This window comes from Pantherophis guttatus, chromosome 12 (assembly GCF_059756535.1).
Source record: "Pantherophis guttatus breed Tessera chromosome 12, ASM5975653v1, whole genome shotgun sequence".
Lineage (NCBI taxonomy): Eukaryota > Metazoa > Chordata > Lepidosauria > Squamata > Colubridae > Pantherophis > Pantherophis guttatus.
In genome coordinates this window covers 7,832,092-7,858,572 of record NC_142074.1, presented here as the reverse complement: position 1 = coordinate 7,858,572, position 26,481 = coordinate 7,832,092, and the positions used below count along the sequence as shown (strand labels likewise).

The window sequence follows — 26,481 nt, the reverse complement described above, 5'->3', positions numbered from 1 at the left end:
CCGCGCGGCCGCGTTCTGGACCAGCTGGAGCCTCCGGGTGCACCCCAGGGGGAGCCCCATGTAGAGCGTGTTGCAGTAGTCCAGGCGGGAAGTGACGAGTGCCTGAGTGACTATGCAAATACCAATTTGAAACATCTGGGCAGCTTTTTACATTTCTAAAGTTCAATTTATCAAACACAGGCACAAGCTTTTTGAAGCTGTTTTCTTCCTCTCAAATGAAAATTTTGAAGTTAATTGCTTAGACATGCTCCTGCTACAGTTCCTTTACCTGGACATTTCTTACCTTCACTCCTTTAAAAATCCCTGGGGCATAGACAGGTTCACCTTTGGGGCCTTTAGGACCAGGCCGACCCTGGATATAGAAATTAAGAAAACAAGAGCAAAAGATACTCTTTAGCAAAAATAAATAAAAAAGGTAGTCAGAATAAATTCAAAGCTTAGTTGTCCTGAAGCTGAAATTAATAATCTAAGAAATGCATGTAGAATTCATTTCCATTCTATACATTCTATTACAGTTATGATGGATGCACTGTTGGAAGATCAGAAGGACCAGTTAGGAATAGATTGTCATGGAGAAAAATCTATCTAGGTGGATCTCCATGAGGTGACATCAACTTGCTGGTGCATAATCAACCAATCAACTAACCAATCCAACTCAACCCAACCCAACTCAACTGAACCCAACCAATCAACCAACCAATCCAACTCAACCCAACCCAACTCAACTGAACCCAACCAACCAACCAACCAACCAACTAACTAACCAACCAATTCGATATACATTGAAGGCTTTATATGTCATTTTTTATGTCAGAATGTGTTTCTTGGAAGGCTCTCATGGTATTGCCCATCTGAAGATAAGATAAGCTACATACATTATTGAATAAGTACTACTAGCATATGGTTCAGATAACATTTTAAGCCACAATACACCTTGAATTTAGGATAACCTGTTTAAATTTTGTTTAAACAAATTTAAATCCAGCTATTGTTTAAATCTAGCTATCTATGAACCACACATCATGGCTTAGAATACTGCTGGTTATTTATAGTTGGACTATGGCTTACTATAATGTATAAATCTACCCATGACCAGAGTAAGACTTCTCCAAAGAATATGGCATCTATGATGTATCTCTAGATAATCATCTGCTCTCAAGATAGGAAAGAGTTGACATGATGTGATAGAGATCTATGACTTTTTGCTTGGCTGCTAAAAAAGGGAAATAATTAGACTCCCCCAAATCTTTTCACCACTTTATTCTAGGAACAGTTATAAAGAAAGCGGCTTTAGAACCATTCATAGTAGTAACTATTTAAGACAGTGTTTCTCAACCTTGGCGGCTTTAAGATGCCTGAACTTCAACTCCCAGAATTCCCCAGCCAGTCATGCTGGCTAGGGAATTCTGGGAGTTGAAATCCAGACATCTTAAAGCCGCCAAGGTTGAGAAACATAGGTTTAAGATATCCAGATCACTTTCCCCACCACCTATCTCAACCTAGGACAAAGGCTACATCAAGAAATACCGGTGGTCCTTGGGGACCAGGGAATCCATCTGATCCAGAGATACCAGGACTTCCAATGGTACCATTACAGCCATCTAAACCAGGAAGACCTCTGGATCCTGGCTGACCTGGGTGTCCCTGTTCAAGGAAAAAAAGAAGAAGCAAAAATTAATATTTCTTAATCACTTCTTAATTTTTAAAGAATGCATGGGAATTGAATTGGCCTTGCCTAGGAGGACATTCATTTATATTTGCATACCTGAGCTTGATAACACCAGATATGAAATTTTTTTACACATTTACTCCGTATCCGTGCTTTGGATGCTTTACACATTTACTCAGCTGTGGAAACTGCAAAGATTTATTGTGTTTATTGTATTTATTTATGAGCCCAGTCAACTCCCAAGTTTGCAATAGCCCCAGAGGTATTTTTCTCTTCATTAAATGCCAACAAACTTATCCCAATATTCAGGGCGCTCTGACTGTTATTTATCTTTCCAAATGTTATCATCTTCACGGGGAAAAAAAGCTAAAATAATTTTCAATCAGTTCCTCATTTTATAAAGAATGTATAGTCATGTAAATAGTTACCAAAAAGTACATTTGTTTATATTTGCATGCCTCAACCTGATAACCCTGCGTGTTGGATTAGTGAGACAGTTAATCAGTTCTGAAGCTCTGATTCAGTGGGTGCAATCCCACTGAAAAATTAACAAAAACACATTCTTATTAACTGTTTCTAACAAAGGTTTGTCCTAACCATCTGTACATGGACTGAACAGACTGGCTGTGCTTTCATCTCTGTGCAATTTTCCCTACCCTCTGAAACCAAAACAGCAGATGGCAGCAGAAATAGCTTTACGAAAGCAAGCTTACATTGTGGCTTTGAATTCTGACTGTAAAACAAAATGAGGAAGGAAGGGTGTGTGTTTAAGCTGCATCTGCAGGGATTGGAGATTTTGATTGCATTTTTCCAAGAGGCAAGTTAGTCTTTTGCCACCATGCAAAAACACAGAGCTCTGTGGGCAACCTTAAATCCCCTCCTTGCATCTAAATAACAGAATAACAGAGTGGGAAACGACCTTGAAGGTCTTCTAGTCCAATCTCCTGCTAAGGCAAGAAACCCTATACCATTTCAGACAAATGGTTGTCTAAAACCTTCAGTGTTGGAGCATTCACAACTTCTGGAGTCAAGTTGTTTCACTGATTAATAGTTCTCACTGTCAGGAAATTTCTTCTTAGGTCTAGGTTGCTTCTCTCCTTGTTGCTTCTTGTCCTGCCTTCAGATGCTTTGGAAAATGTATAAAACTTCTTAAACCCCCATCTCCCTCATGGAAGGTGAGAAGATGGTTGAGTGAACAGGGATGTCTCCCATTGAGGCTGAAGGATTCAATGGGATGGACTTCAAGATGTTCTTAAGAACATTTATAATTTATCAGCTGAGAACATACAGGACAAGGCAGGAATTCTAATAAGAACAGTATAATTGAGATTCAGCAGATATTGGACTATTCAAGACCGTCTATGGATTCTCTCAATCATTCAGGTCATGGTTGTCCCAAAGCTGCTTTTTCAAAAGGCAACTGGACTTTCTTGTTTTTTTCCTTAAAAACATTTTGCTTCTCATTCAAGAAGAATGAAACTGAAGAAGCTTCTTTGATGAGAAGCAAAAGTTTTTCAAGGAAAAAACCAAAAAAGTCCAGTTGCCTTTTGAAAAAGCAGCTTTGGGACAACTATTCGAGAATTCTCACTTTGCATGATTTATACATTTGGTCTGTTACAGAAACTGAAAAGATTTATTGTGTTTCTAAGTACTGTAAGGTTAATGTATGAGGCCAGTCAACCGCCAAATTTGTAGTAACTCCAAGTGTATTCTTTCTCCATTAAATGCCAACAAACGTATCCAAATATTTAGGGCACTCTGACTGTTCTTTATCCTTTGAAATGTCATCATCATCATAAAACAAGTGAAGAACATTTTACCCAGACAACTTTTTCACGTAAGAAGCTTAAATAGTGGATCTATCTGTTTAGGTAAGAATCTTAGTTTGAAAATCTAGAGGATGAATGTCATCAGCACAAATTATGTATTTAATTGCAAAGGCCTAATGCCAGACCTGGAACTGAAATCATTTTATGTGATGACCATGGACTAACAAACTTGATTTTTTTAAAAAAAATCTGATTAAAAATAAATAGTATAAAATAATAAAATGGAAGCCGCTCAGCTACCAAGTGTAAGTCGCACTCACTATGGAAATTAGCTCCTGGTATGAATTAAGCATTTCCAAATATGCCCACCAGTTTAAAATATGGTTGTATCACTTTTAAAAATAAGCCTGAAAGGAATTCCTTTGACTAGACAATTAATGTGCAACAAGTCAAAGAGCACTGCCAAAAAGAATGATGATGATGATGATGGAGGGGAAGGCAGGGAGGTAGATGGAAGGGAGGGAGGGAGGGAGGGAGGGAGGGAAGGAAGGAAGGAAGGAAGGAAGGAAGGAAGGAAGGAAGGAAGGAAGGAAGGAAGGAAGGCTTGCAGCAACAAAACACTCATTAATGTATCAATAAAGGAGAATATTTGTAGTTCAAGGTTGAAATGAGGGATTCTTGGGGCTTTCTGAGTTTGGTAAGGTGGGAGGGGGAGAGAGAGCAAGCTCAGAGAATACCAAGAATCATTCATTAATGTCTTTAAAACTTTTATCAGATGGAAAACCAGCTATTTTTCCCCCCTTGTAGAATGTGATCTTTGCTATGCAACCACAAGTTAGTCTGTCCCTTGAACTGAGCAGACTTTGTGCAAGCCGCCTGAAGAGTTAAACCTATAAAGGAAAAAATGTAAATATATTGTAAATCTCTGTATTAATTCCTTGTTTGGGGCTTGGTAGTATTTTATGTCAACAAAGCATCTTGTAATAAAACATAACTGCTGACCCACGACAACTCAAAGCTAACATATGCTGTCCTTCATACATTTATTTATGTATTTAGTTTTATAGCCAGAAGGCTGCAGATATCTCCTGGGGACAAGCTAATCCAGTAGAAATAAGTTTATAAAGGGAATTCAGCAGTCCCAAACCTAAGCAGATAATCAGATCAGACTACAGAGGATTTAGGGATGAAATTATCTTCTCCTTTCATATCCCTGTAAACATCCAGGAGCCACTTTCTTATAGTCAAGTTTAGTGCTCAGAGTTTCAGGGTATAAGATCAGTGCTAGTTCTAAATTGATGGTACATCCCTCTTCATTGTCTATGGGGATTCTCAATCATCTAGGTCATGGTTATCCCAAAGGTGCTTTTTCAAAAGGCAACTGGACCTTGTTTTACCTTGAAGACATTTTGCTTTTCATCCAAGATTTTTTAAAGTTGTAAATTGGGTTGTAAATTATAAAAAGGGATGCAGTGGCTCAGTGATTAAGACGCTGAGCTTGTCGATCGAAAGGTCGGCAGTTCAGCGGTTAGAATCCCTAGTGCCACATAATGGGGTGAGCTCCCGTGATTTGTCCCAGCTTCTGCCAACCTAGCAGTTTGAAAGCACATAAAAAAAGCAAGTAGAAGAATAGGAACCACCTTTGGTGGGAAGGTAATAGCATTCTGTGCGCCTTTGGTGTTTAGTCATGCCGGCTACATGACCATGGAGACGTCTTCAGACAGCGCTGGCTCTTCGGCTTTGAAACGGAGATGAGCACCGCCCCCTAGAGTCGGGAACAACTAGCACATATGTGCGAGGGGAATCTTTACCTTTACCTAAATTGCCTAGAACCACCTATGTATGAGTTAGGCGACCATATATATTTGCTAAATAACTAAATACAAATGTTAGCTCACTACTGCTTACAAAGCATGCAAAACAGCCTAGATTTTCTTCACGGAGAGTAAAACCTTCAAGTTCATATGAGGTGCCAATGAAGGACATCTGCCCAAGTTCTCACAGCCGTTCCTCAATTGATCTGGAAATGACCTTAAACATATCTGATCTGCAAGAACTGCTTTGTGTCCGGAATATATTCCTAGTTTTCTAATGGGAATATTTTTTTTTACATGCACTGAATGTTTGAAATGAAGTGATACATATAGCATGCTGCTGGGAAGAGAGCATTGAGATAACCTCATATCACATCTAAAAAGGGAAGTGTTTTCTTTCAGGCTCCACGTTGTCAAACAAAATCAAGATCCTCTTCAAATGCAAGACTCATTCAGTTGAAGCTTCCTGTTTCACACAGTGGGCTAACCAGACGTATCAACTACTATGTCCTACTTTTATTTCCTTGCCACTGACCACCACTGAACAGGAAGCTCCTATTTAGCTACAAAGCCAGCCTCCAGGAATTTCACTATGGATACACATAAACCAGTAGTGCTGCATCTTCAACTACAGATTGCCATAATCTAACTGAGCACCATCTAAGAAGGCAATTCACTAATAATCCTGCATCAACTTTCCAAGGCTGTCTTGGACTACAATCCTCATTATTCTATCTACAGGTTAGAGAGCCAAAGAGATGACCTGGGAGTAAATATCACACAAGAATTACAAAATACACAATAAGCCCAGGAAATAGAAAGAGCAAGAAAGAAAACCAGATTGGTTATGTCCTAATTCACTACTGTATAAGAGAGAAAGTAGGGGAAGTACTTTCAAGACTCTGTTGTTAATAGAATTTATCTAAAAATAAGACTAATAGAAGAATTAAAATTCCAAAAAAGAAATCCAATGACCTGGACTATCTTAGTGAGTTTGACAATTACATTAGTTTGGCAATTCAATGCCCACTAGACTATTACCAATAATGACCAACAATAATGAGAATTGTAGCCAAGCATCTAAAGTTCTAGCACAGTGCTAGAAGGAGAAAAAAAATAGAATTTTATTTCTAAAATTATCACCAGTTTATATATTTCTCTTATGTGACTTCTTGGTGTTATTTTTTTCAAAACTATAAGCCACCCAGGGTTTTAATGTCTTCTGTTAAAGAAAGTATTTTAATCCCTTATGATAGATCACTTTTTTTTTTCAAGCAAAGACCTGATTTGGCCTTTGAGTGGTGTGTTGAATTCTCTCCAAGAAGATGTGGGGCCAGAACTAAATTTAATTTACATTTGGTTAACATAATATTAGGTGGTGAGGACTTAGATGGAGGAGGCCCAAGAAACCCCAGGGCTACAAGCTAGAATGAGGATGAGAGACCATCTCCAGCTACTACTGTCCACCCCTTCCAGATTGCAACTAAACAATCTACACTAAGGTGTTCATGACTTAACCAGGAATCAAGAATGACTAAAGGGAGACTTGACGGTGGTTGCTTGAAATGAATGAAACACAGTTGTTGAAATGCACCCTTAAAGCTGGCATCAGCCAGTGCATAGAACAACTCAAAGAAGCAGTGAAAGATTAGAAGATGGAGAGAAATCTGGCCCATAGAAATGCCAAGAGTCGGACACAACTGAACGGATAACATCATAATGGGACTCCCTATGCACGGTCACTCATGCCCTCGTCACCTCTCGCCTGGACTACTGCAATGCTCTCTACATGGGGCTCCCCTTGAGGAGCACTCGGAAGCTCCAGCTGGTCCAGAATGCGGCCACGCGGGTAATTATGGGAGCGACTTGGCGCTCCCATGTGACACCTTGCCTGCGCGAGCTGCACTGGCTTCCGGTGGTCTTCCGGGTGCGCTTCAAGGTATTGGTTCTCACCTTTAAAGCGCTCCATGGCTTAGGGCCCGGTTATTTGCGAGACCACCTTCTGCCACCGATAACCTCCCACTGGCCAACTCGGTCCCACAGAGAGGGCCTCCTTAGGGTGCCGTCGGTTAAGCAATGCCGACTGACAACCCCCAGGGGGAGAGCCTTCTCTGTGGGGGCACCCGCCCTCTGGAACGAGCTACCCCCAGGAATACGACTAATCCCGGACCTCCGGATCTTCCGTCGAGCTTTGAAGACCTTCCTATTTCAGCAAGCTGGGCTGGCTTAAAATTTTAAATGGGTTATTTTAAGGGTAATGGGTTTTAATATTTTGGGAAGCCAATTTGATTTAATTCTGCTTTTAAATTATTTTAAATTTTGTATTGTATGTATTTTAATTTTGGCTGTGCACCGCCCTGAGTCCTTCGGGAGAAGGGCGGTATACAAATTTAAATAATAAATAAATAAATAATAATGAGTTGTTGAAATGAATCCCTGTATCTTCAATAACTTTTAATTTTTGTCACATCTAGAATAACAAAGTTGAAAGGGACCTTGGAGATCTTGTAGTCCAACCCCTGCTCAGACAGGAAAGCCTATACCATTTCAAACAAAGGGTCGTCCAATCTTTTCTTGAAAATCTCCAGTGATGGAGCACCCATGACTTCTGAAGGCAAGCATTCCACTGATGAATTGTTCTCACTGTCAGGAAATTTCTCCTTAATTCTAGGTTGCTTTTCTTTTTGATTAGTTTCCAACCATTGCTTCTTCTCCTGCCCTACAAAAGGTTGCTAATTTCTGGAAGGAATTTCTTGGCCAAATCAAGCCTCTTGAGAAGCTTTGGCGACTCCGAGCTTTAAGATGATGGACCAATCAGAATCTAAATTGAAAAATATGAAACCAAAATCCTATGTACGCTGAACTAAATCTAAGCTCTTTCCCAGTGAAGGAAACTTATTTCTAAGTAAATCCAAACAGGAGAGGCACAGTACTTAAGGAAGAGAGAAATCAGCCGAATCGGAAGGCACAAATTTGTGTATTAGGAACATTAAAGGGGCCTCTTGAGTCCACGCCAGATCCTTCTTTTCAAACACTGCGGTTTTGTTTGGTTTGCTTTTGAACCGTACACACACGAGCTGATAGAAGCCAGTCCATATGCTATCGCTCCCTGAAATGTGTCCATTCGGCCAGCCTTGTATTTTCAGCTGAAAAACTATGACTGATGCATCTCAACTTCCAAACTTCTCAACCTCCTTCCGTGGGAAAAGCTAAACATCTACATCAGGATGGGGTGAGGACCGGGGAGGAAAAAGTGGGACTGTGCCAGGCAGGTGGGGAAGGGAAGTTCCTTCAGGCCCTTTTTCTGGGACATCAGTGGTTAACCAGCCACAAATGCAAGGAGAGATGGCCGATACAGACAAGATTTTCCCAACAGCTGTAGCAACACAATAAATGAAGTCCATCTGGGAGCAGTTTCTTTGGTAAGACCTATGGTGACCTCTTTCCCTCCCACCCATTCATGTACAGCCATCCTGAACCTGTAGGGCTCTTCCTCCTATGCTCACATCCCCACTGTGATCATACATTCACTGCTTGGGGTGTCTCACCTGGCTATCATTCCTGTATCTTTACTACAGGTAATCCTCGATTTACAACAGTTCATTTAGTGACATTTCGAAGTTATAATGGCACTAAAAAAACTGACTTGGGTCCATTTTCACACTTAGGACCATTGCAGCCATCCCCAGGGTCATATGATCAAAATTCAGATGCTTGGTAACTGGCATGTATTTATGACAGTTGCAGTGTTCTGGGATCATATGATCCCCTGACAAGCAAAATCAATGGGAAGCCAGATTCTTTTAATAACTATAGCAATAGCAATAGCGCTTAGACTTCTATACCGCTTCATAGTGCTTTACAGCCCTCTCTAAGTGGTTTACATGGTCAGTCTTTTGCCCCAACAATATGAGCCCTCATTTTACTGATCTTGGGAGGATGGAAGGCTGAGTCAACCTTGAAGTGCTGACTGTCAGCAGAAGTAGCCTGCAATATTGCATTCTAATCATTGTGCCACCACAGTTCTAACTATGTTACCAACTTAACAACAGAAAAGTCATAAAATGGGGCAAAACTCACTTAACAAATGTCTCATTTACCAATAGAAGTTTTGAGCTCAGTTGTGGTCATAAATTGAGGATTACCTGTACCCAGCTAAGGTCTTTCATAGAACCCTTAGTTAAATCTGGGTTTCTCTGGGGTTTCAAAACTGCACATTGAACTCATTCTGTTCCTAAATTTTAAGCCATAGTATTTGTCCTTAACTGTTATTATAACACAAAGCAATAAGATGGGGAAGTGAAAATTAATGCTCTCAAAAAAATAAAGAAAAGGAAAAAGCGAAAGAACGAATGAAAACAGATAGGGCAGCCAGAATGTGCTTTGAAAGCCTCCAATTCTCTGCTCAACCTGATTGAATTAAACTAAATTAAATCTGCATGTTCAATTTGTTTCTTTGCTGAGTTTTATGCTGCTGGCTTTAATGGTTGTTTATTAGTTCTATTGTTAGTACTGACAAAGAGGGAGGAAGGAAGGAAGGAAGGAAGGAAGGAAGGAAGGAAGGAAGGAAGGAAGGAAGGAAGGAAGGAAGGAAGGAAGGAAGGAAAAAAGACAGGGCATAACCTGAAATCTTTCAATTTTCTGCTCTGGTTAGGAGTGATTATTTAAAAAAACACAACTAAATTGCCGGGGGGAGAAAATGATTCCTAATTTCCACTGTCTGTCTCACTAATTAAGGTCACATGTTGCATACAGTAAAATAAAATGAATCTAAGTGTCTTTATGCATAATTACAGTACTGAAGCATGACATAAATACTTTGTGGAACAAAAATAAGGGGAAAAAATGAGGGCAGACTGATGGAACATTTTTGTTGATTTATGGATGTTGGTGCTTACTTTTAGGAATTTGTCTTCCATTTTGTCTTTAATTTTTTTTAATGTTGGTTCATTAGTAACCTATCCAGAGAACTTTATATAGTAAGACAACTAGGAAAGGTGCAAATGCATCAATGAACAGACAAAAATCACGATTTTCTCCAACAGTCTTATTCCCTCCAACAAAGGAGAAAAGGCTAGCTGGGAAGGGCATATGCCAAACGACCAGGTCGTCCATCTGTCCTTCCCCTTGGAGATGCTTCCACTGGACTGACGAGTCTTTTGAATCCCCTTGCAGTTTGCCATTTAATTTGGTTTTTTAAAAATTATTTTTATTGAACATATTTCATCATTTTACATCACATTTACAATCTTTACAGTGCTCCAGCATCGATAATACTCATACAGTACATACATAATGTTAGGATATGGTTTGAGCCTAACAAGTTGTCCAGGCAATATATGTGTTCTGTGACTTTAATATGAATATGTATTGTGTGACTTTAAAGTTTTACTGCTAATTCATTGTAATGCTGAGTCATGCTGTAATTAGATAATCACTAGTTGTATTTAAGAAAGGTACTGTAACGTATTCAGTTGATGATATGCTACCATCGTGTGAGGAGTTGCTATCATTGTGCTATCATCGTTGGATGGATCTGCTACCATCGTGGTTTGTGAATCAGAGTGAGTTTGTTATTCTAACCAACTACTGTTTGTGTGGTAAGAAGAGTTTTTGTATCACTGGACTGATTTAACTGGCAAAGACTTGGATTGATTTAAAAGACTATGAGATTGTACTATAAAGTAGACTTTTGATAAACCAGTTTGAACATCTCTTATTCATTGCTCTCAGCAACGTTTCTCTGTGCTCTACACTCTGCTGGTTGGTAACACAACAATATCCTTAACACATAACATTCCTTATTCTTCCTTTAACTATATACATTGTCTTTAAATTTTAGTATACCTCTCAAATTACCTTATATTTAATCTTTACTTCTATTCTCTAGCCCCGTGATGGTGAACCTATAGAATGTGTGCCACAGGTGGCATGCGGAGCCATATCGGTGGGCACGCGAGCATTGCCCTACTCAGCTGCAGCACGCATGTGTGTGTCGGCCAGCTGATTTTTGGGCCTTCTGGGCCCGCTGGAAGTCGGGAAACAGGCTGTTTCCGGCCTCCAGAGGGCCTCGGGGGGTGGGTGGGTGAGGAAGGCCCGTTTTTTGCTCTCTCCAGGTTCCAGTGACTTTCTAGGAGCCTGGGGAGAGTGAAAACGGCCTTCCCCAGCACCCCCGAAGGCCAGAAATGGTCCAGGGCACATTGAATTATGGGTGTGGGCACACGCACGTGCACGCGAGCCCCCCACATTCCCTCCGCTTTTGGCACACGATGGCAAAAAGGTTAGTCATCACTGCTCTAGCCATTTGTACCTTATGTCCCAGACCAAATAATATTCCATTTCCCCCTCTTTCTTTTAATTCCAATATTAGCCTGTCCATTTTAGCACAATCTAACACCTTTTTGGTCACCATTCTCTCGGAGGGCATATTGTCCTGTTTCCAGTTTTGCGCATAAGCAATTCTGGTCGCAGTTGTTATATGTGATATAATATATTGAGTATTCTTATGGTAGTTTCCTCTTATTATCCCTAGTAAAAATAATTCTGGTTTTAATTCAATTCGTTGATTCATAATTTATTCTAACCATTTTCTTATTCTGATCCAGTACTTCCTGGCTTCTGGACACGACCACCACATATGGAAGAATGTGCCTTGATTGTGTTTGCATTTCCAGCATTCCGCAGATAAATTTGGAAACATTTTGGCCAATCTAGCTGGAGGTAAATGCCAATGATAGAATATTTTGTATAAATTTTCTTTGTAGGCTGCCAACATAGTTAATTTATAGTTTTTCCCCATAATTTTTCCCAATATTCTAATTCAATATTATAACCGAAATTCTTTGCCCAGGCTATCATAGTTTCTTTGACAGTTTCTTCTTCCATTTTAAATCTCAGGAAATACTTATATACTTTGGTTAACATTTTTTCCTCCGTCCCCTGTATTATTTTATCAAGCTCTTGTTGATCCTTATAGAAGCTATATTGTTCTAAATCCTTTTTATATCTTGCCTGAATTTGCAGGTATGGCCATCAATCTATATCTATCCCTTTTTGTTTTAACTCTTGGTTTGTTTTTAACTTCTCTTGCAGTTTGTCATTCAAGTTGATGTGTCATCAAGTCACTGTCATCTTCTATTGACCTCATCAACATATTTTCTCCATTCCAATTTATGCCTAACCTGGTCCCTCAGGTCTTCCAAAAGTGCATTCACTTCCATCCACCTTGTGCTTGTTTTCCCCTTCTTTTCTTCCACTTTTCCTAGCATGACAGTCATTTCAAGAGACCTAAGTCTTCACATAATGCATCCAAAGGGGGATCATTTGAGCCTGCTCATTTATGCTTCGAGTGAGAACTCTGGGTTGCTTTGTTTGATGATCCATGGTTTGTTTTCCTGGCTGACCATGACATTGATAGGAGTCTTCTCCTGCACCAAAGGTCAAAGATGCCAATACTCTTCTTCTCATACTGCTTCTTCAAAGTCAAACTCTTGCTCCCATGGAAATCCATGGCTTGCATGATTCTGATCTTTGTAGTTGTAGGGACCTCCAGGGATTGGAATACCTTTTTCAAAATCTTCCAAGTGCTGGTCTTTGTTGTTGTTGTTTAAGATAAAGCAACAAGTCAAGCATTTGCAAGTATGTGTATGCCTAACCAATTCATTCTTGACCAGAAAAGAAGAAATAACAGATCCTAACGTTGATGTGGTTGTGTTTGCTGCAGCCCCAATCACCTGCTATGTTGTGGCTATTTGGAGTCCACTGTCTCTTGGAGTCTCAATGTTCATTCTATGGTCCATACCTAGCTGCATTACTGACTGGGTAATGGTCCTTGCTCTCCTTCAACCAGTAGCAAAAGATTATCCTCTTAGAGCAGAACAGAAGAGCTGCCCTACCAGCTTCATATGATCACCTTCACAGTGGCATTTTTGCTGGACTACCCAACAACAACCTCAGTCAAGGACCACAAAAGCAAGCATTCAAACCCAGAGTCATACTTGGGCCAAAAGCGATAAGAGATACCCGTAAGTCCCGGGGAATCCAAAAAGACTTACCGGAACTCCATAAATTCCAGGGAATCCAGGAACACCCACTGGGCCCTAAAAAGATAAAAAGGAATACAGTTAAGTGTCAGTCTATTCTTTACAGCTCTAAGTCCAGTTCATAAGGCATCTTAGCCTAGAACATTAGATATAAAATCAAGAATGGACTTGCTATAGACAAACTTTTTGCATTATTTTACCGTATTTTCCGGCGTATAAGACGACTTTTTAACACATGAAAATCTTCTCAAAAGTCGGGGGTCGTCTTATACGCCGGGTGTAGTTCTCCTGTAACCAGGCAGACCAGCCCGAAAGGCTCTGACGAGCCTTAAATGGCTCTGGCGATCCCAGCTCTGACGATCCCAGCTGAGTTCCCTGCAACTCAGCTGGGATCGCCAGAAACCACGTAAAAGGAAAAAAGTTTTTTCCCTTTTACTCTGAGGATCCCAGCTCTGACGATCCCAGCTGAGTTCCCTGCAACTCAGCTGGGATCGCTAGAAACCACGTAAAAGGAAAAAAGTTTTTTACCTTTTACTCTGAGGATCCCAGCTCTGAGGATCCCAGCTGAGTTCCCTGCAACTCAGCTGGGATCGCCAGAACCATGGCTCTGACGGTCCCAGTTCTGACGGTCGATCCCATCCCAGCTGAGTTCCCTGCAACTCAGCTGGGATGGCCAGAGCCATGTAAAAGGGAAAAAGTTTTCCCCCTCCAGCTTGCTTACCTCAGCTGCTAGTCGCAACGCTTGCCTTGCTTTGCTTGCCTGAATCTATTCAGGCAAGCAAGCAACTCCCTGCCTGCAATCAAGCAAGGAGTTAGTTGTGGACTTCAACTCCCAGAATTCCTCAGCCAGCAAAGCAAAGCTGGCTGAGGAATTCTGGGAGTTGAAGTCTACAAGTCTTAAAGTTGCCAAGGTTGGAGACCCCTGTTTTATTGGGTAAGTTTTTTTCCCCTTTGGGAGCTTTAAAAAAAATAGTCAATTGGGGTTTTTTTAGTTGTTCTTTTTTAGACCTAGCCATTTAAAGTTTAGGAAGTTTTAAATTTAGCTTTCATATAAAAATAAAAATAAAATAAAATAAAACAATATTTGGGCAGCTTTCTGAGATTTAGTGTGTTTCTGTAGTGTTTCACTCCAACTACACAAACACACAAAATCTCACAAAGCTGTATGTGGAATTTTGTGTGTGTAAAGTGTGAAAGTTGGTTTTTTGGACTTTTTATGGCTGTGTGAGGTTCCTGCTTGTTGCAGGGGCCATTTTGGGTCTAGCACAGCTGCTTTTACATTGTGGGTGAGCCAGTTGTGTTGTGTTGTGTGTGTTTAGAGTGTGAAAGTTTTTTGGGGGGGCTTTTTGTGGCTGTGTGAGGTTCCTGCTTGTTACAGGGACCATTTTGGGTCTAGCACAGCTGCTTTTACATTGTAGGTGAGCCAGTTGATGTTTTTTAATTTTTATTTGGTGTGCGTTGGAAGAGGGGCAGTCTTATATGGCGAGTATAGCCCAAACCCTATATTTTAACAGGAAAAGTTGGGGGTCGTCTTAAACGCCCAGTCGTCTTATACGCCGGAAAATACGGTAGTTGCATTTTGGTGCTCAGTCATGACTAACTCTTTAGGCAGATGCTTTCTGAGAGTCCCTGGATGGTGGGTGGGCTACAGATATGTCAAATGAAGTAGTAAAAGAAAGTCTGCGAACTCTTTAAAACAATCCATAATACAGCAGTACTGTAAACTACAGTGAGACCAATGCTTCAGCTAAGTCCTATTAATAAAGAGATTCTGGTTAAACAAACACAGAGAACAGTTTTCCTTTCCTTATGAGTCACACTATCAGCTAAAATAGCTTTCCAATTGTGGCAAAGGTTCACACTTGTACACACAATGCTGGGAGGTCATAAGTGTAACTATGCTGAACCCCTAAGAGACCACAGCACATTGACACTTCTACTGGCAGGTTCTGGTGGACAGTCTGGAATGGCACATGTTTTTCACAGCTGTAAAAAAATAACCTATAGTGAAATACACACACTAAAATAGTCTGTGTGTAGACAGATAGATGATGATATAGATAGTTAGATAGATGATAGATAGATAGATAGATAGATAGATAGATAGATAGATAGATGGATGGATGAATGGATAGATAGATAGATAGATAGATAGATAGATAGATAGATAGATAGTCATTCCATGTCAAGTGATCTGATTTCAGAAAAGTGCCCTGCTTGACCATTGGCCATCTTGTACAACTTTTTGTGCTCTATTAAACAAAATAATAAAAACATCCTCATCAGCAATCTCCATCTAGATAATTTGGAGCAAAGTTGGCCAAAAATAGTGCGACTCGAAAAAAAGGTTGAAGTTTGGCTTTTTATATCTCTGGAAGGAAAGGTATGATAAACCTGAAACTTTGTGCGTAATAACTTAGCAACACAAGGTTTTTGAATATAAAAATTCATTCTCCTACTGCTTTCCAATAGTTTACAACTTGAGTGTAAAGTTGATTTTTTTTGTAAAAACACCCAAAACAGGATATTTTCTGCCCACTTTTACAAAAAAAAGACCTTCTGGAAATTCTGTTATATCATTCTTATTAGAAAGAGCATGCTTCAAACCCCCTAAAAAAGTAGGATTGGTTTTTCAAGATGGCCAAGTTTTGTTTCTCTCAACAAAATATTGTTGGAGATATTATGTCTCAAAGTTGCTGGAACCTCAGAGTCATACTGTAGAAAGCTGCAGTATGGGGTCACCCAAATGCCTATATTTCCGCAAGTATTGCATTGGCATACATAACACTTTGCCAATGTTCACTGGGGACATGTGTGCATGTTCACACAAAATTTCATCGTAATCTATGATGGTCGAGCAGGAACCCTCAGACCACTTGATATGGAATGACCCGATAGATAGATAGGATTATTCGTGAACTTCCAGTAATTTCATAAATGACATCGCAAAGTTTAAGATTGCCACTACAGCAGAAGGAAAGAAGAGGGCTGACTTTGAAGATGTATGAGAACCCCTAAAACATGAATGAACTTACCTTGTCTCCTTTCATTCCAGCTGCACCTGGAGGTCCTGTTACACCCCTCTCTCCTTTCAGTCCTCTCACTCCCTCTGGTCCAGTAAAGCCTTCAATGCCCATTGATCCTTGGTTCCCGATTGGTCCTGGTTGACCCTACAGAAGAAGGAAATAATGTTTTATTTTGTTCCTCAATAATCTTTTCGCAGTCCTGCTCTTAAGGTAAATATCAGAAAACTACTGAGGTCCTCAACTGAAGTCCTTTCACTCCCTCTGGTCCAGTAAACCAGAGATGTTCTCTCCACAACCATGGGGATGTTCTACCTCAAGAAGAAGAGGAAAGAAGGTGGCATCAATACGGTCAGAGCTACAGAAAACATAAGAGCCATTAAAAGCCTTTGAAGAATATCTACCAAATCTGTGAGCAGAGAAATTGGGAAGCTGATTTCTCAGAATTTCTCAAGATGTAAAGAGTGTAAGAAAGATGGTCTTGACAGAAATATGTATGATCTGTTGCCAGGATGACAAGAGATAAAACAGATTTTAAACCACAACAGACAGATAATATTCAGAAGTGGCTCAGACAGACACCTCCTAATTCACTGAACTACAAGGAGAAGAAGCCTTCAAAACTTGGCGTCTATCCCAGACCTTGGGGTAGGGTGGATGAAACTCCCTTGGTTATAATTTTCAATGTTTTGATACGTTGCTTGGATTGCAATTTCTTTAATTATTTTCTGAGAGCCAGTTTGGTATAGTGGTTAAAGCCTCCAGGCTACCAATTGGAAGACAATGAGTCTTAGCCTTGCCTTAGGGATGAAGCCAGATGGGTGACCTTAGGCCAGTTACTCTCTCTTAGCCCGTTATGAAAACAAGGGCAAACCACTTTCAAAATCGTTATCAAAAAAACCCCTGAAGAAATTAGTTGAGGCAACTGCCAGAAAGCAACACTCAAAGTCATGTTTGCACACACACAACACATTTATGTAGCTATTTTTGTAATTTGATCCAGTTTACTATATTACATTTTATTCTTTTTATGTTGCTCTTCATTTCTGGTGAGATGCCCAGAGTTGGTTGGCATCAAAACTGAATATGTAAATAAATATAATGTTCTCTGGGGTCTCAGAGAACAAAGCTAACATGCCAAACTTTTCAAATTTTGAGAAGATAGACGTCAGGTGAACTCTTCAATTCAACTTAAGAAGAAGAAAGATTCCAGCTAAACTTTAAGAATGAATCACCAGTTTGAAAACTGTCCAATAATCCTCTTCTTTGTAGGTCTTCCAACTTAGATTGCTACAGAAAAAGCATATCATGATCTATCAACTAACTTCTTTAAGTGACCAGACACAAAAGAGGACCTCCAATGATACTGGCAGATTCTAAAAATAGAAATTGATATTTGTTCTGCCACATCTTGGGACCATCAACTGGTTCAATAATTTTTTTGGAAGACAAACTCAAAACTTTAGAGCTGAGATAGCCAGCAAAAATCGACAGTTGTTCTTTGAAAGGGCTTGCTTGCGTCAACATTTATGAATTATATAATCAAAACAAAGACTCAAGCAGCATGAAGAAAAGAGGCCCCCAATCCTCTGAATGAGTTAAATTCATTCTTTTCGGCTGTAATAACACTGTAAAACAATTTGGAACACCAGCTTTTATTTAAACAAAAGACCAAAAGAAAAAAAAGTAGCATAGCTGCAACATATGGATCACATAGAGTTCTAAACTCCATGGAGAACATGTAAGTTCTCCCCGCATTAGATCTTGTTCCATGCTGGCAGAACAGCATGAAAAGAAGAAACTAAAACAAAGGAATCAGCTTCTTTCTTCTTCTTTTTTTTTTTTTAAAAAAAATCAGAAACCAGGAGCTACTAGAATAACTGTGATGACACAACATCTCCGGAAGGACAGGGATGAAACATTTGAGCTGGATTATTTCGTGTATAGAAGGTGATTTCATACACTTATTATGTTTCTTTCTGGAAGGAGGAGGAGGAGAAGGGGGATGAGAGGATAGGAGATGGAAATGGAGGAAAAGGAGGAGGAGGGAGGGAGGAGAGAGGAAGAGGAGAAAGGGGAAACATTGTGCCATGAAATATTGTTGGTGTGATAGAAAGCTCGCCAGTTGCGTCCCTTTCTGGATCGGGACTCGTTAAATACGGTCACTCATGCCCTCGTCACTTCCTGCCTGGACTACTGCAATGCTCTCTACATGGGGCTCCCCTTGAGGAGCACCCAGAGGCTCCAGCTGGTCCAGAATGCAGCCACGCGGGTGGTTATGGGAGCGACGTGGCGCTCCCATGTGACCCCCCCTCCTGCGCGAGCTGCACTGGCTCCCGGTGGTCTTCTGGGTACGCTTCAAGGTTTTGGTTACCACCTTTAGAGCGCTCCATGGCTTAGGACCAGGATACTTACGAGACCGCCTTCTGCCACCAGTAGCCTCTCACCGACCAGTATGCTCCCATAGAGAGGGGCTCCTCAGGGTGCCGTCGACCAAACAGTGTCAACTGGCGGCCCCCAGGGGGAGAGCCTTCTCTGTGGGGTCATCCGCCATCTGGAACGAGCTCCCCCCAGAGATACGGAGGATCCCGGATCTGCGCGCTTTCTGCCATGCCATTAAAACATTTCTATTCCAGCAGGCCGGCCTGGCCTAACCTCTCTTTTAAATTGTTTTTAAAAATTTTTTAAATTTTTAAATTTTAAATTTGTCTTATGAATTTCGGGTGTTTTAAATTTGTTTTCCAGGCCAATTATTTAATTGTATTTTAATGGTTTTTTAACATTTGTATTATATGTATTTTATTTGGCTGTTCACCACCCTGAGTCCTTCGGGAGTAGGGTGGTATACAAATTCAATAAATAATAATAATAATAATGTAATAATAATAATAATAATTTGTTTACAGGTGACAGGTTTATGATTTGGTTATGGGTTTTATATTGTGTTTTTTATTTTACTATTGCGATAGCCCACCCCAAAACTGTTTGGGATGGGCGAGCTATAAATAGTGAAAAATAAATAAATATTTCAAAATAAATGTTGTGATGTCCTAAGAAACAAAGCAGATTCTGGCTTAAAATAACAGCCTCTTATTCAATCTACAAACCAATCCCACTTACCCTGGTCTCACCCAAAGCAGGGCTGCTTGGACAACATTATGGAAGGCTAATCTTGGCCCAGAGTCTGGAGAACCCCTTAAATCCCTTGGTTTCCATTTATTCTCACATAGCTGTGTCTGTCCAGCTTCATTTCTTAACTTGGAGCTGATATGACAGTAAAGTCTTTCCAAAGTGAATTGAGCTCCTAGGATGATTTGATGCCCCTCAAAAACACGAGAGACCCAAATCTTTTCAAGCTGGATTTGTGGTTCAAGGACACACACCAACCCAATACATTTGTTGTGAGGGTTCTACCGATAAGGAAGTATTTTGCACACTTACAGAACAATCTGTTAACACCTCTATTTAGCCCTACTCCAATATGATCACTTCTCTGATAAAAGAAGGCCAGATACCTTCTGTGCAAATCCAGATGCTCTACTACAGAACTACAACTCTATCCATCTGACTTTAATGCCATAAAGTGATATATAATCCCAAAAGGACTTGCAGAAAAATGTGCCAGCTGATTCTTAGTTGACCCAAGCTTCATCCCAAAGCTTCATACCAGAGCTTTGGTAGCTCTGTGGATATACAGTATATTATGTCTATGTGCCAGCAGTCTCACCTACGATTAGACAAAACGAAGCACTGGACACTAGATTTTCTGAAATATTTTTATTTATTTCATGTATTACTGTTACCCTTTTATACTCAATGAAGGTGTGTAGGAGATTGATGGCAGATTTTTAGTACCATAACTTGGAAAAAGAAGCAAGTCAGATTCAGTTGGGATTAAGAGTATGAACAACGCAAAGGCAAAAATCCATATTAGAAAAACATGCAAGAGAGGATGACTAGAGAACAGAAAGAACCTCTGAAATTTCATTCCCTTCTCAAGTGGAGACCAACTTTGCATGTTTGCAGCTTTGCATCTTGGAACTCCATTTTCTGCTTCTCCGAGATGATTGAGAAACAGAACAGAATAACAGAGTTGGAAGGGACCTTGGAGTTCTTCTAGTCCAACTCCCTGCTCAAGCAGGAGACCCTCTACCCATTCCAGACAAGTGGCTGTCCAGTCTGTTCTTAAAAGCCTTCAGTGATGGAGCACCCATAACTTCTGAAGGCCAGCTGTTCCACTAGTTAATTGTTCTCACTGTCAGGAAATTTCTCCTTAGTTCTAGGTTGCTTCTCTCCTTGATTAGTTTCCATCCTTGTTTCTTGTCTTGATTTCTGCTCTTTTTTGTGACAGTCCCTTGAATATCTTATCTTCCCTAGACCTTCTTTTCATTCAACTAGACAAAACCAATTCCTGCAATCATTCTTTACAGGTTTTAGCCTCCAGCCCCCTAATCATCTTGGTTGCTCTTCTCTGCACTCTTTCCAGAGCCAAACCATCTTTTTTTGTATTGTGGTGACCAAAACTGGATGCAGTATTCCAAGAGTGGTCTTACCAAGGCATTATAAAGCAGTACTAACACTTCATATGATCTTGATTCTATGTCTTCTGTTAATGCAGCCTAAGAGGGTGAATGAAATCCAGCCAATTACCCTTGCTAAAACTGATCACCCCGAGTGGGTCAGAACGATGGTGCAAGCACCAAGATCTTCTCCAGGGCTGCTTCCTCCCCCCCTGCCTTGGCTTGCAAGGTCTTGTGCCACCAGGGAGGATCAAACCCAAATTGTTTAAACATCAGAGGCAGTGAAGATAGCTCTAGGCCAGCCGGAATGCAGATAACTTGCAATTATACCAGATCCTATCCACGGATTTGTCAGATTAGCAAAGGCTGAGAAGTGCTCGTTACCTTCTCCTTAATTGAGAACAAAAATGAGGCTTTGGAACGAATGGAATTAGAGAAATGCAAAGAATCCACCCTTTGTTTTAAGAAGCAGGAACGATAAGGCATGGGTTTTGGAAACAGGGAGCAAACTGCAATCAGCCTCAGTAGCAACACAGCTTAAATTCCAGCCTTGGGAAATGTAATTGTATGCAGATGAATCTTCTTCCATAGCTAGTAATAGCCTCTGTTAATAGCTGTGGTTCTCATCACCCAAACTACTGTAGTTATAACTCACCTTGCATTAGGCAAACATAATGCAATGCAGCCAGGACATCTCCAAAGCAGGTGGTGTTTCTTTTTAAAAACTTTTCTCCCCTTTTTTGTAATAAAGACATAAGGAACTTCTGTTCTGCTTTCTCTGGTAGAACTTTTTTTTTTTACTGGCTAAACGCAGGAGAGACTCGTCAATCCACTGACTCCTTTTCTCACCTCAGTTGCCCTCTTCCAGAGTCTACATTTTAAAATTTCCTTTAAAAATACTCTAGGAAACTTTTGTCAACAATAAACTTGGCCTGTATCCCATTACAAGTCCCATCGTAGCCAGAAATCCTAAGAGAATTGCAATTTTGGATAGCACGGGGGATATTTTTGAAAACTGCTTTCCAGTACAGCTTTCTTAATTTAGAACTCCCCTCCACCCTCTGCCAATGGCATTGCACTGAAAAATTCAAACAAATACTTGTATCTGAATTCTATGGTGGACAAATAGTAACTTTTACCTCCAGCTGTTATACAAGTCACTTTTCATTTAATTATTTTGCTCGATCTTCTTCCTTCTCCTTTTCTTCCTTTCCAGTTTCTCCTTATCTCTCCAACCTTTCCTCATTCCCCTCCTAAAAACCTAAATTGTAATAATCTACAAAAAAAAAATGTGTGTGTTCCCAGGGGGGGTCACTGAAGGCATCTTGCTGACTTAAGGGAAGGACAAGATGGCATCCCTTCCGTTCCATATCCAGAAACCGTCTGAATTGGATGCTGCCGCTTACAACATCACATTGGGATGTTGTCCCTTGTGATATTTGGAGACACCATTTTTCATTATGGCTAGGCATGGCAGAAAGTTTAGGGAGCTGAAGAATACATTGCATGGTACACCTGAGCTTCCAGAGATAAGAATGGCTAAGTAGTTTAGAAGGAACAACGAAGTTGCCACCACTGTTGTCCTCTAGCAGCTGCTGTCCTAGAGACACAGTTGCTTTAGCCTGCCTAAGAGTAACAGAGAACCCCTGAGGTGACATACACCAGGACAGGAAGAAAATACACTGTTTTAGGCAGGACTGGTGTTGTACCCATTATCCCTCTGCATATCCTTTCTAGGTTATCTGTTGCAGAGGGATGAGAACACCATGAATTGTACATGCAATCAAACAAGTGCTTTGGACAGACAAATGGGGATTTGATTCTGCCATCCATCTTGGTCTGCCAGCTAACATTCATGGCCCTGACCACTCTTGCCTTAAGTTTATCCCAAACCTTTTCCTTCTTGGACAGGATCTAGAACAGAGTGTCCAACTTTGGCAACCTTAAGACTTGTGGACTTCAACTCCCAGAATTCCTTGGTGAAATCTGAGACTTGAAGTCCACAGGTTTTTAAGTTGCCAGGGTTGGACAGCCCTGATCTAGAAGAAGCCTTTAGGAAGAAAGGAGTCTTGCAAGATCTCAACCTAGGGGAGCTATTGCTGTTATGTCTTGAGAGAGGCACACACCTCACCTTTGAAAGAGGTTGCTCCACACAGGACTTGTTGCTAGCTCTTGCTCACTTGTGTGTGTTCTCTCTCTCTCTCTCTTCCCCCCTCTCTTTCTCCCTCTCCCTCTCCCTCACTCCTTCCCTCCTTCAGGAACCCACACACACACACTTCAGTTTTGGATGAAGACAGCCAACACTCCAGTAATCCCTTATAAGGTATGCACTCTACAGAAGAGATTTAAAGTTGTCTGGTCTACTTCAGCTCTGAGGAGAGATCATTTAAACCCATTTTATCATTCCCCCAAGCCAATCGCTTGCAAGGAACCGAGTTTCTTAAATATAATTAACGATGTTTGAGTAGTGACTAAGCTAACTAAAATATAGTCAGAGGTAAATGACTGCCAAATGTAAAACATGGGTTTCTTTCTTTCTTTCTTTTTTTTTTTTGCTGTAGCTCTTATAAAGTTTTTTTTATCTTGCCCTCTCTTTATACATATTTTTTTTTCCTCACTCTATATTCTTTGGGCTGTTTCTTTCTGGTGGGCAAGGAGCTTTTCTGGCTGAGAATTGGCCAAGTTGACCTCACTATATATGGTCATGTTCAGGCACATCCCTTTGATTTCAGGGTGTCCAGTCAAGAGATTTAACATGGAGCAACTTTCTCTTTCTCTACTCTGGTCTTGTTTCTATCCTCAGCTGCATTACTTCTGCTTAATTAATTTAATTAAATTTATTACATTTGTTATGTTCACCCATTCCAGAAAACTGATGAAATTGCAGAGGGTTTATAGCACAGCACAGACTATGTGGCTCCTAAGCAGAAGGGCCTACAGTCAATCCCAGGCATGTCCTGCTAAAATGCTCAATTCTATACAATGTGAAAGACCTTGTCATCTACCTTTAGAGTCAATCAACCTTCTTCAAGTTCTATTCAATGCATACTACACAAATTTCAATGCTGGCGAGGCATGCAGAGATCTTTAAATGTATTTGGAAAACTTAATGAAGCAAAATGACACTGGGATGGAATAATAATATGAACTATAGGCAGCTTCCTATAATACTAAAAATGCATAATTATAGGAGAAGAGGAGGCAGAGCCTCGGGATGGAGTCAAGAGAGTACTCAGCTTAGAATCCTTACGTGTCCACAAGCACTTCAAGTCCAACCTCCCTTGCATTCTGTTGACTCTTATCAAGTTCCCATTTAGTATTGACCATTAGTTGACTAGATTCTTATATGTAGGCTTGAGCAATAAGTATGGGCCTGGTTCTATCCACCTGACAATAATTAATCTACAGAAGTTATTTCCTTCTCCCAAACTGTAACAGGCTGTAACTTTGATGGCTTTAAGATTAGAAAAATAGAAAGACTCAACTTTGTGGGGTTGCCAAAAGTAACAGATTTTAAAAAGTGCCACTATTCGTTGAATTCTTATCTCACTTCTTTTTCTGGCCAGAGAAATTGCAAAACTGCATTCATGATACACAATGTGGTTTGCCTCGTGTGTTACTTAGAGCATCTTGGGGAATTTAGCCAGAGTGACGTAGAGCATGGATTATGAGTCATTTGAATTCCACAAATTTTGGTTTATTAAATCAGTTATGGATAAGCAGACTATTGCTTCATAACTGTGCAAGTCCAACCTCTGTTTCTGTCACTCATATTTAATAGAACTCACTTGTCAGAGCTGCAAAAATGGCTTCTCTCCAATAAAATTTTCTATGCTGCTATAGTAGAAACCAAGCCACAGTTCTTCCTCCATAATCAATTAATATAACTTGCATGTCTTTGGAACGCTCAAGTGTACCCAATTGTCTCTCAGATTAAAACATTTTAGAAGAAAACTAGGATACTCTTTAGGTAGTAATTCAAATAATTGGATGGATGGATGGGAGGAAAGGGAAAGGGAAGGGGAAGGGAAGGAAAGGGATGGAAAGGAAAGGAAAAGGAAAAGGAAAAAGAAAAGGAAGGCTTTTTACCTCTTCCTGGCTATTTAAGCTTAGCATTTTCTTTCTGAGGCAAAGGAAAATAGCATTTCTTTCCATTCGATGTACAGAAGGCCAAACTGGTAGTTAAGTCTTAATTTGGTGCCAGTGAAGGCAACTAATTGATGGTGATGATGATGATGATGATGATGATGATGATGATGAAGAAGAAGAAGAAGAAGAAGAAGAAGAAGAAGAAGAAGAAGAAGAAGAAGAAGAAGTGAATCTAAGGAATCTTGTCCCACTCCTCACCATCTACAACCTGAGCCAGATTCCTTCATTCAAAGTCCCCTGATAGGGCTAACAGAGCTACCCAACAGAGCTCCGACGAGCCAATGAATGGGTGGAATCTCCTCCATAGTTGAGAACTCTAGTTGGCTGCAGTTCAACACTTCACCACACGGAGGAGCTGCGTATAGAACAGAATCTTAGAACCAGCCTCTTTTGACCAACACCACCTTGGAAGCAACATGGGGAGGGGGGAAAGGAAAATGGGGAGGGGTAGCACAAGTTAACTCCCAGCGAGAAGCAAAGGGTGTGGCATTTACATCTCCCTCATTGGTTTTTCAAAAGCGATGCAACAGTTTACTGCACAATATCACTCTCAAACCTAAATGTAGCTTTTAGCCCCAAGGGAAAAAAATCTGTCTTATTAAAATAAACATGCTTAATAAGTAAATCCTCCTGAACTTGGTAGAGATAAACTTCTAAGTAAATGCCGTGCTTACAACTGTAGCCTTATTCCAAATTATTCTTTGTAGTTCCACTAAACCCACCTTCCCCAATCTGCTGCCAGCAGGTATATTAGGACTATAGGTAGTCCCTGACTTACGTAATTGAGCCCAATCATCCAGGTCATGGTTGTCCCAAAAGTGTTTTCTTTCAAAAGGCGGCTGGACTTTCTTTTTTTTTTTGCTAGATGTTTTGCTTCTCATCCAAGAAGCTTCTTCAGTTCTGACTGAATGGTGGAGAATATAAATCCTTCCATTCTCCATCATTTAATCAAAACTGAAGAAGCTTCTTGGATGAGAAGCAAAACGTCTTCTAGCAAAAAAAAGAAAAAGAAAAAAGAAAAAAGAAAAAAAGAAAATCCAGTCACCTTTTGAAAGAAAGGACCTTTGAGTTCTCTGCAAAAGGTGGCAAAGAAGAGGAACTCTTATGAATCACCTGGGAGTCATTGGTGCTTTGCTTTTGGGTGAGGAGCAAAACAGAGCTGCATTGTGTGTGAAAACGGTAGAGAGGGTATGTTCCTTGTCTGTCATGTAAGTCATTGTCCAACGATAGAACCTCATGAGATTCGCTGAAGATCCAAGGCCCTTGAATCGGGCAGCCTTCCTTCCATCCCTTTCTGAGAGTCAACCTAGAAGAAAATTCCATCCAACCTAAGGGTCCCTCTTCTAAGCCTTCTCCAATGAACCAAGTGCAGAAATATTGCATATTCTCACCATTCCTTGTTTGTACCGAAGCCCCAGAACCTTGTTGCAATTGTTACCAGAGACTACAATGCCTGACCTCTCCTGGAACTAATAAGCTGTAATTAAAGCAAAAT

General features: G+C 40.4%; 1 protein-coding gene across 2 annotated transcripts in view; it reads right to left on the bottom strand.

The window, feature by feature from the left end:
• The window catches only part of COL4A6 (collagen type IV alpha 6 chain), a 184,335-nt gene that overhangs the window by 62,219 nt on the left and 95,635 nt on the right, over positions 1–26,481 (bottom strand). For both annotated transcript variants that reach the window (XM_060692072.2, XM_034435034.2), the window contains exons 4-7: positions 16,330–16,464; positions 13,307–13,351; positions 1,528–1,644; positions 284–352 (exon numbers count right to left, since the gene is read on the bottom strand). In XM_060692072.2, coding sequence (XP_060548055.1) covers positions 284–352; positions 1,528–1,644; positions 13,307–13,351; positions 16,330–16,464 — 366 coding nt within the window. The remainder of the gene's footprint in view (positions 1–283; positions 353–1,527; positions 1,645–13,306; positions 13,352–16,329; positions 16,465–26,481) is intronic.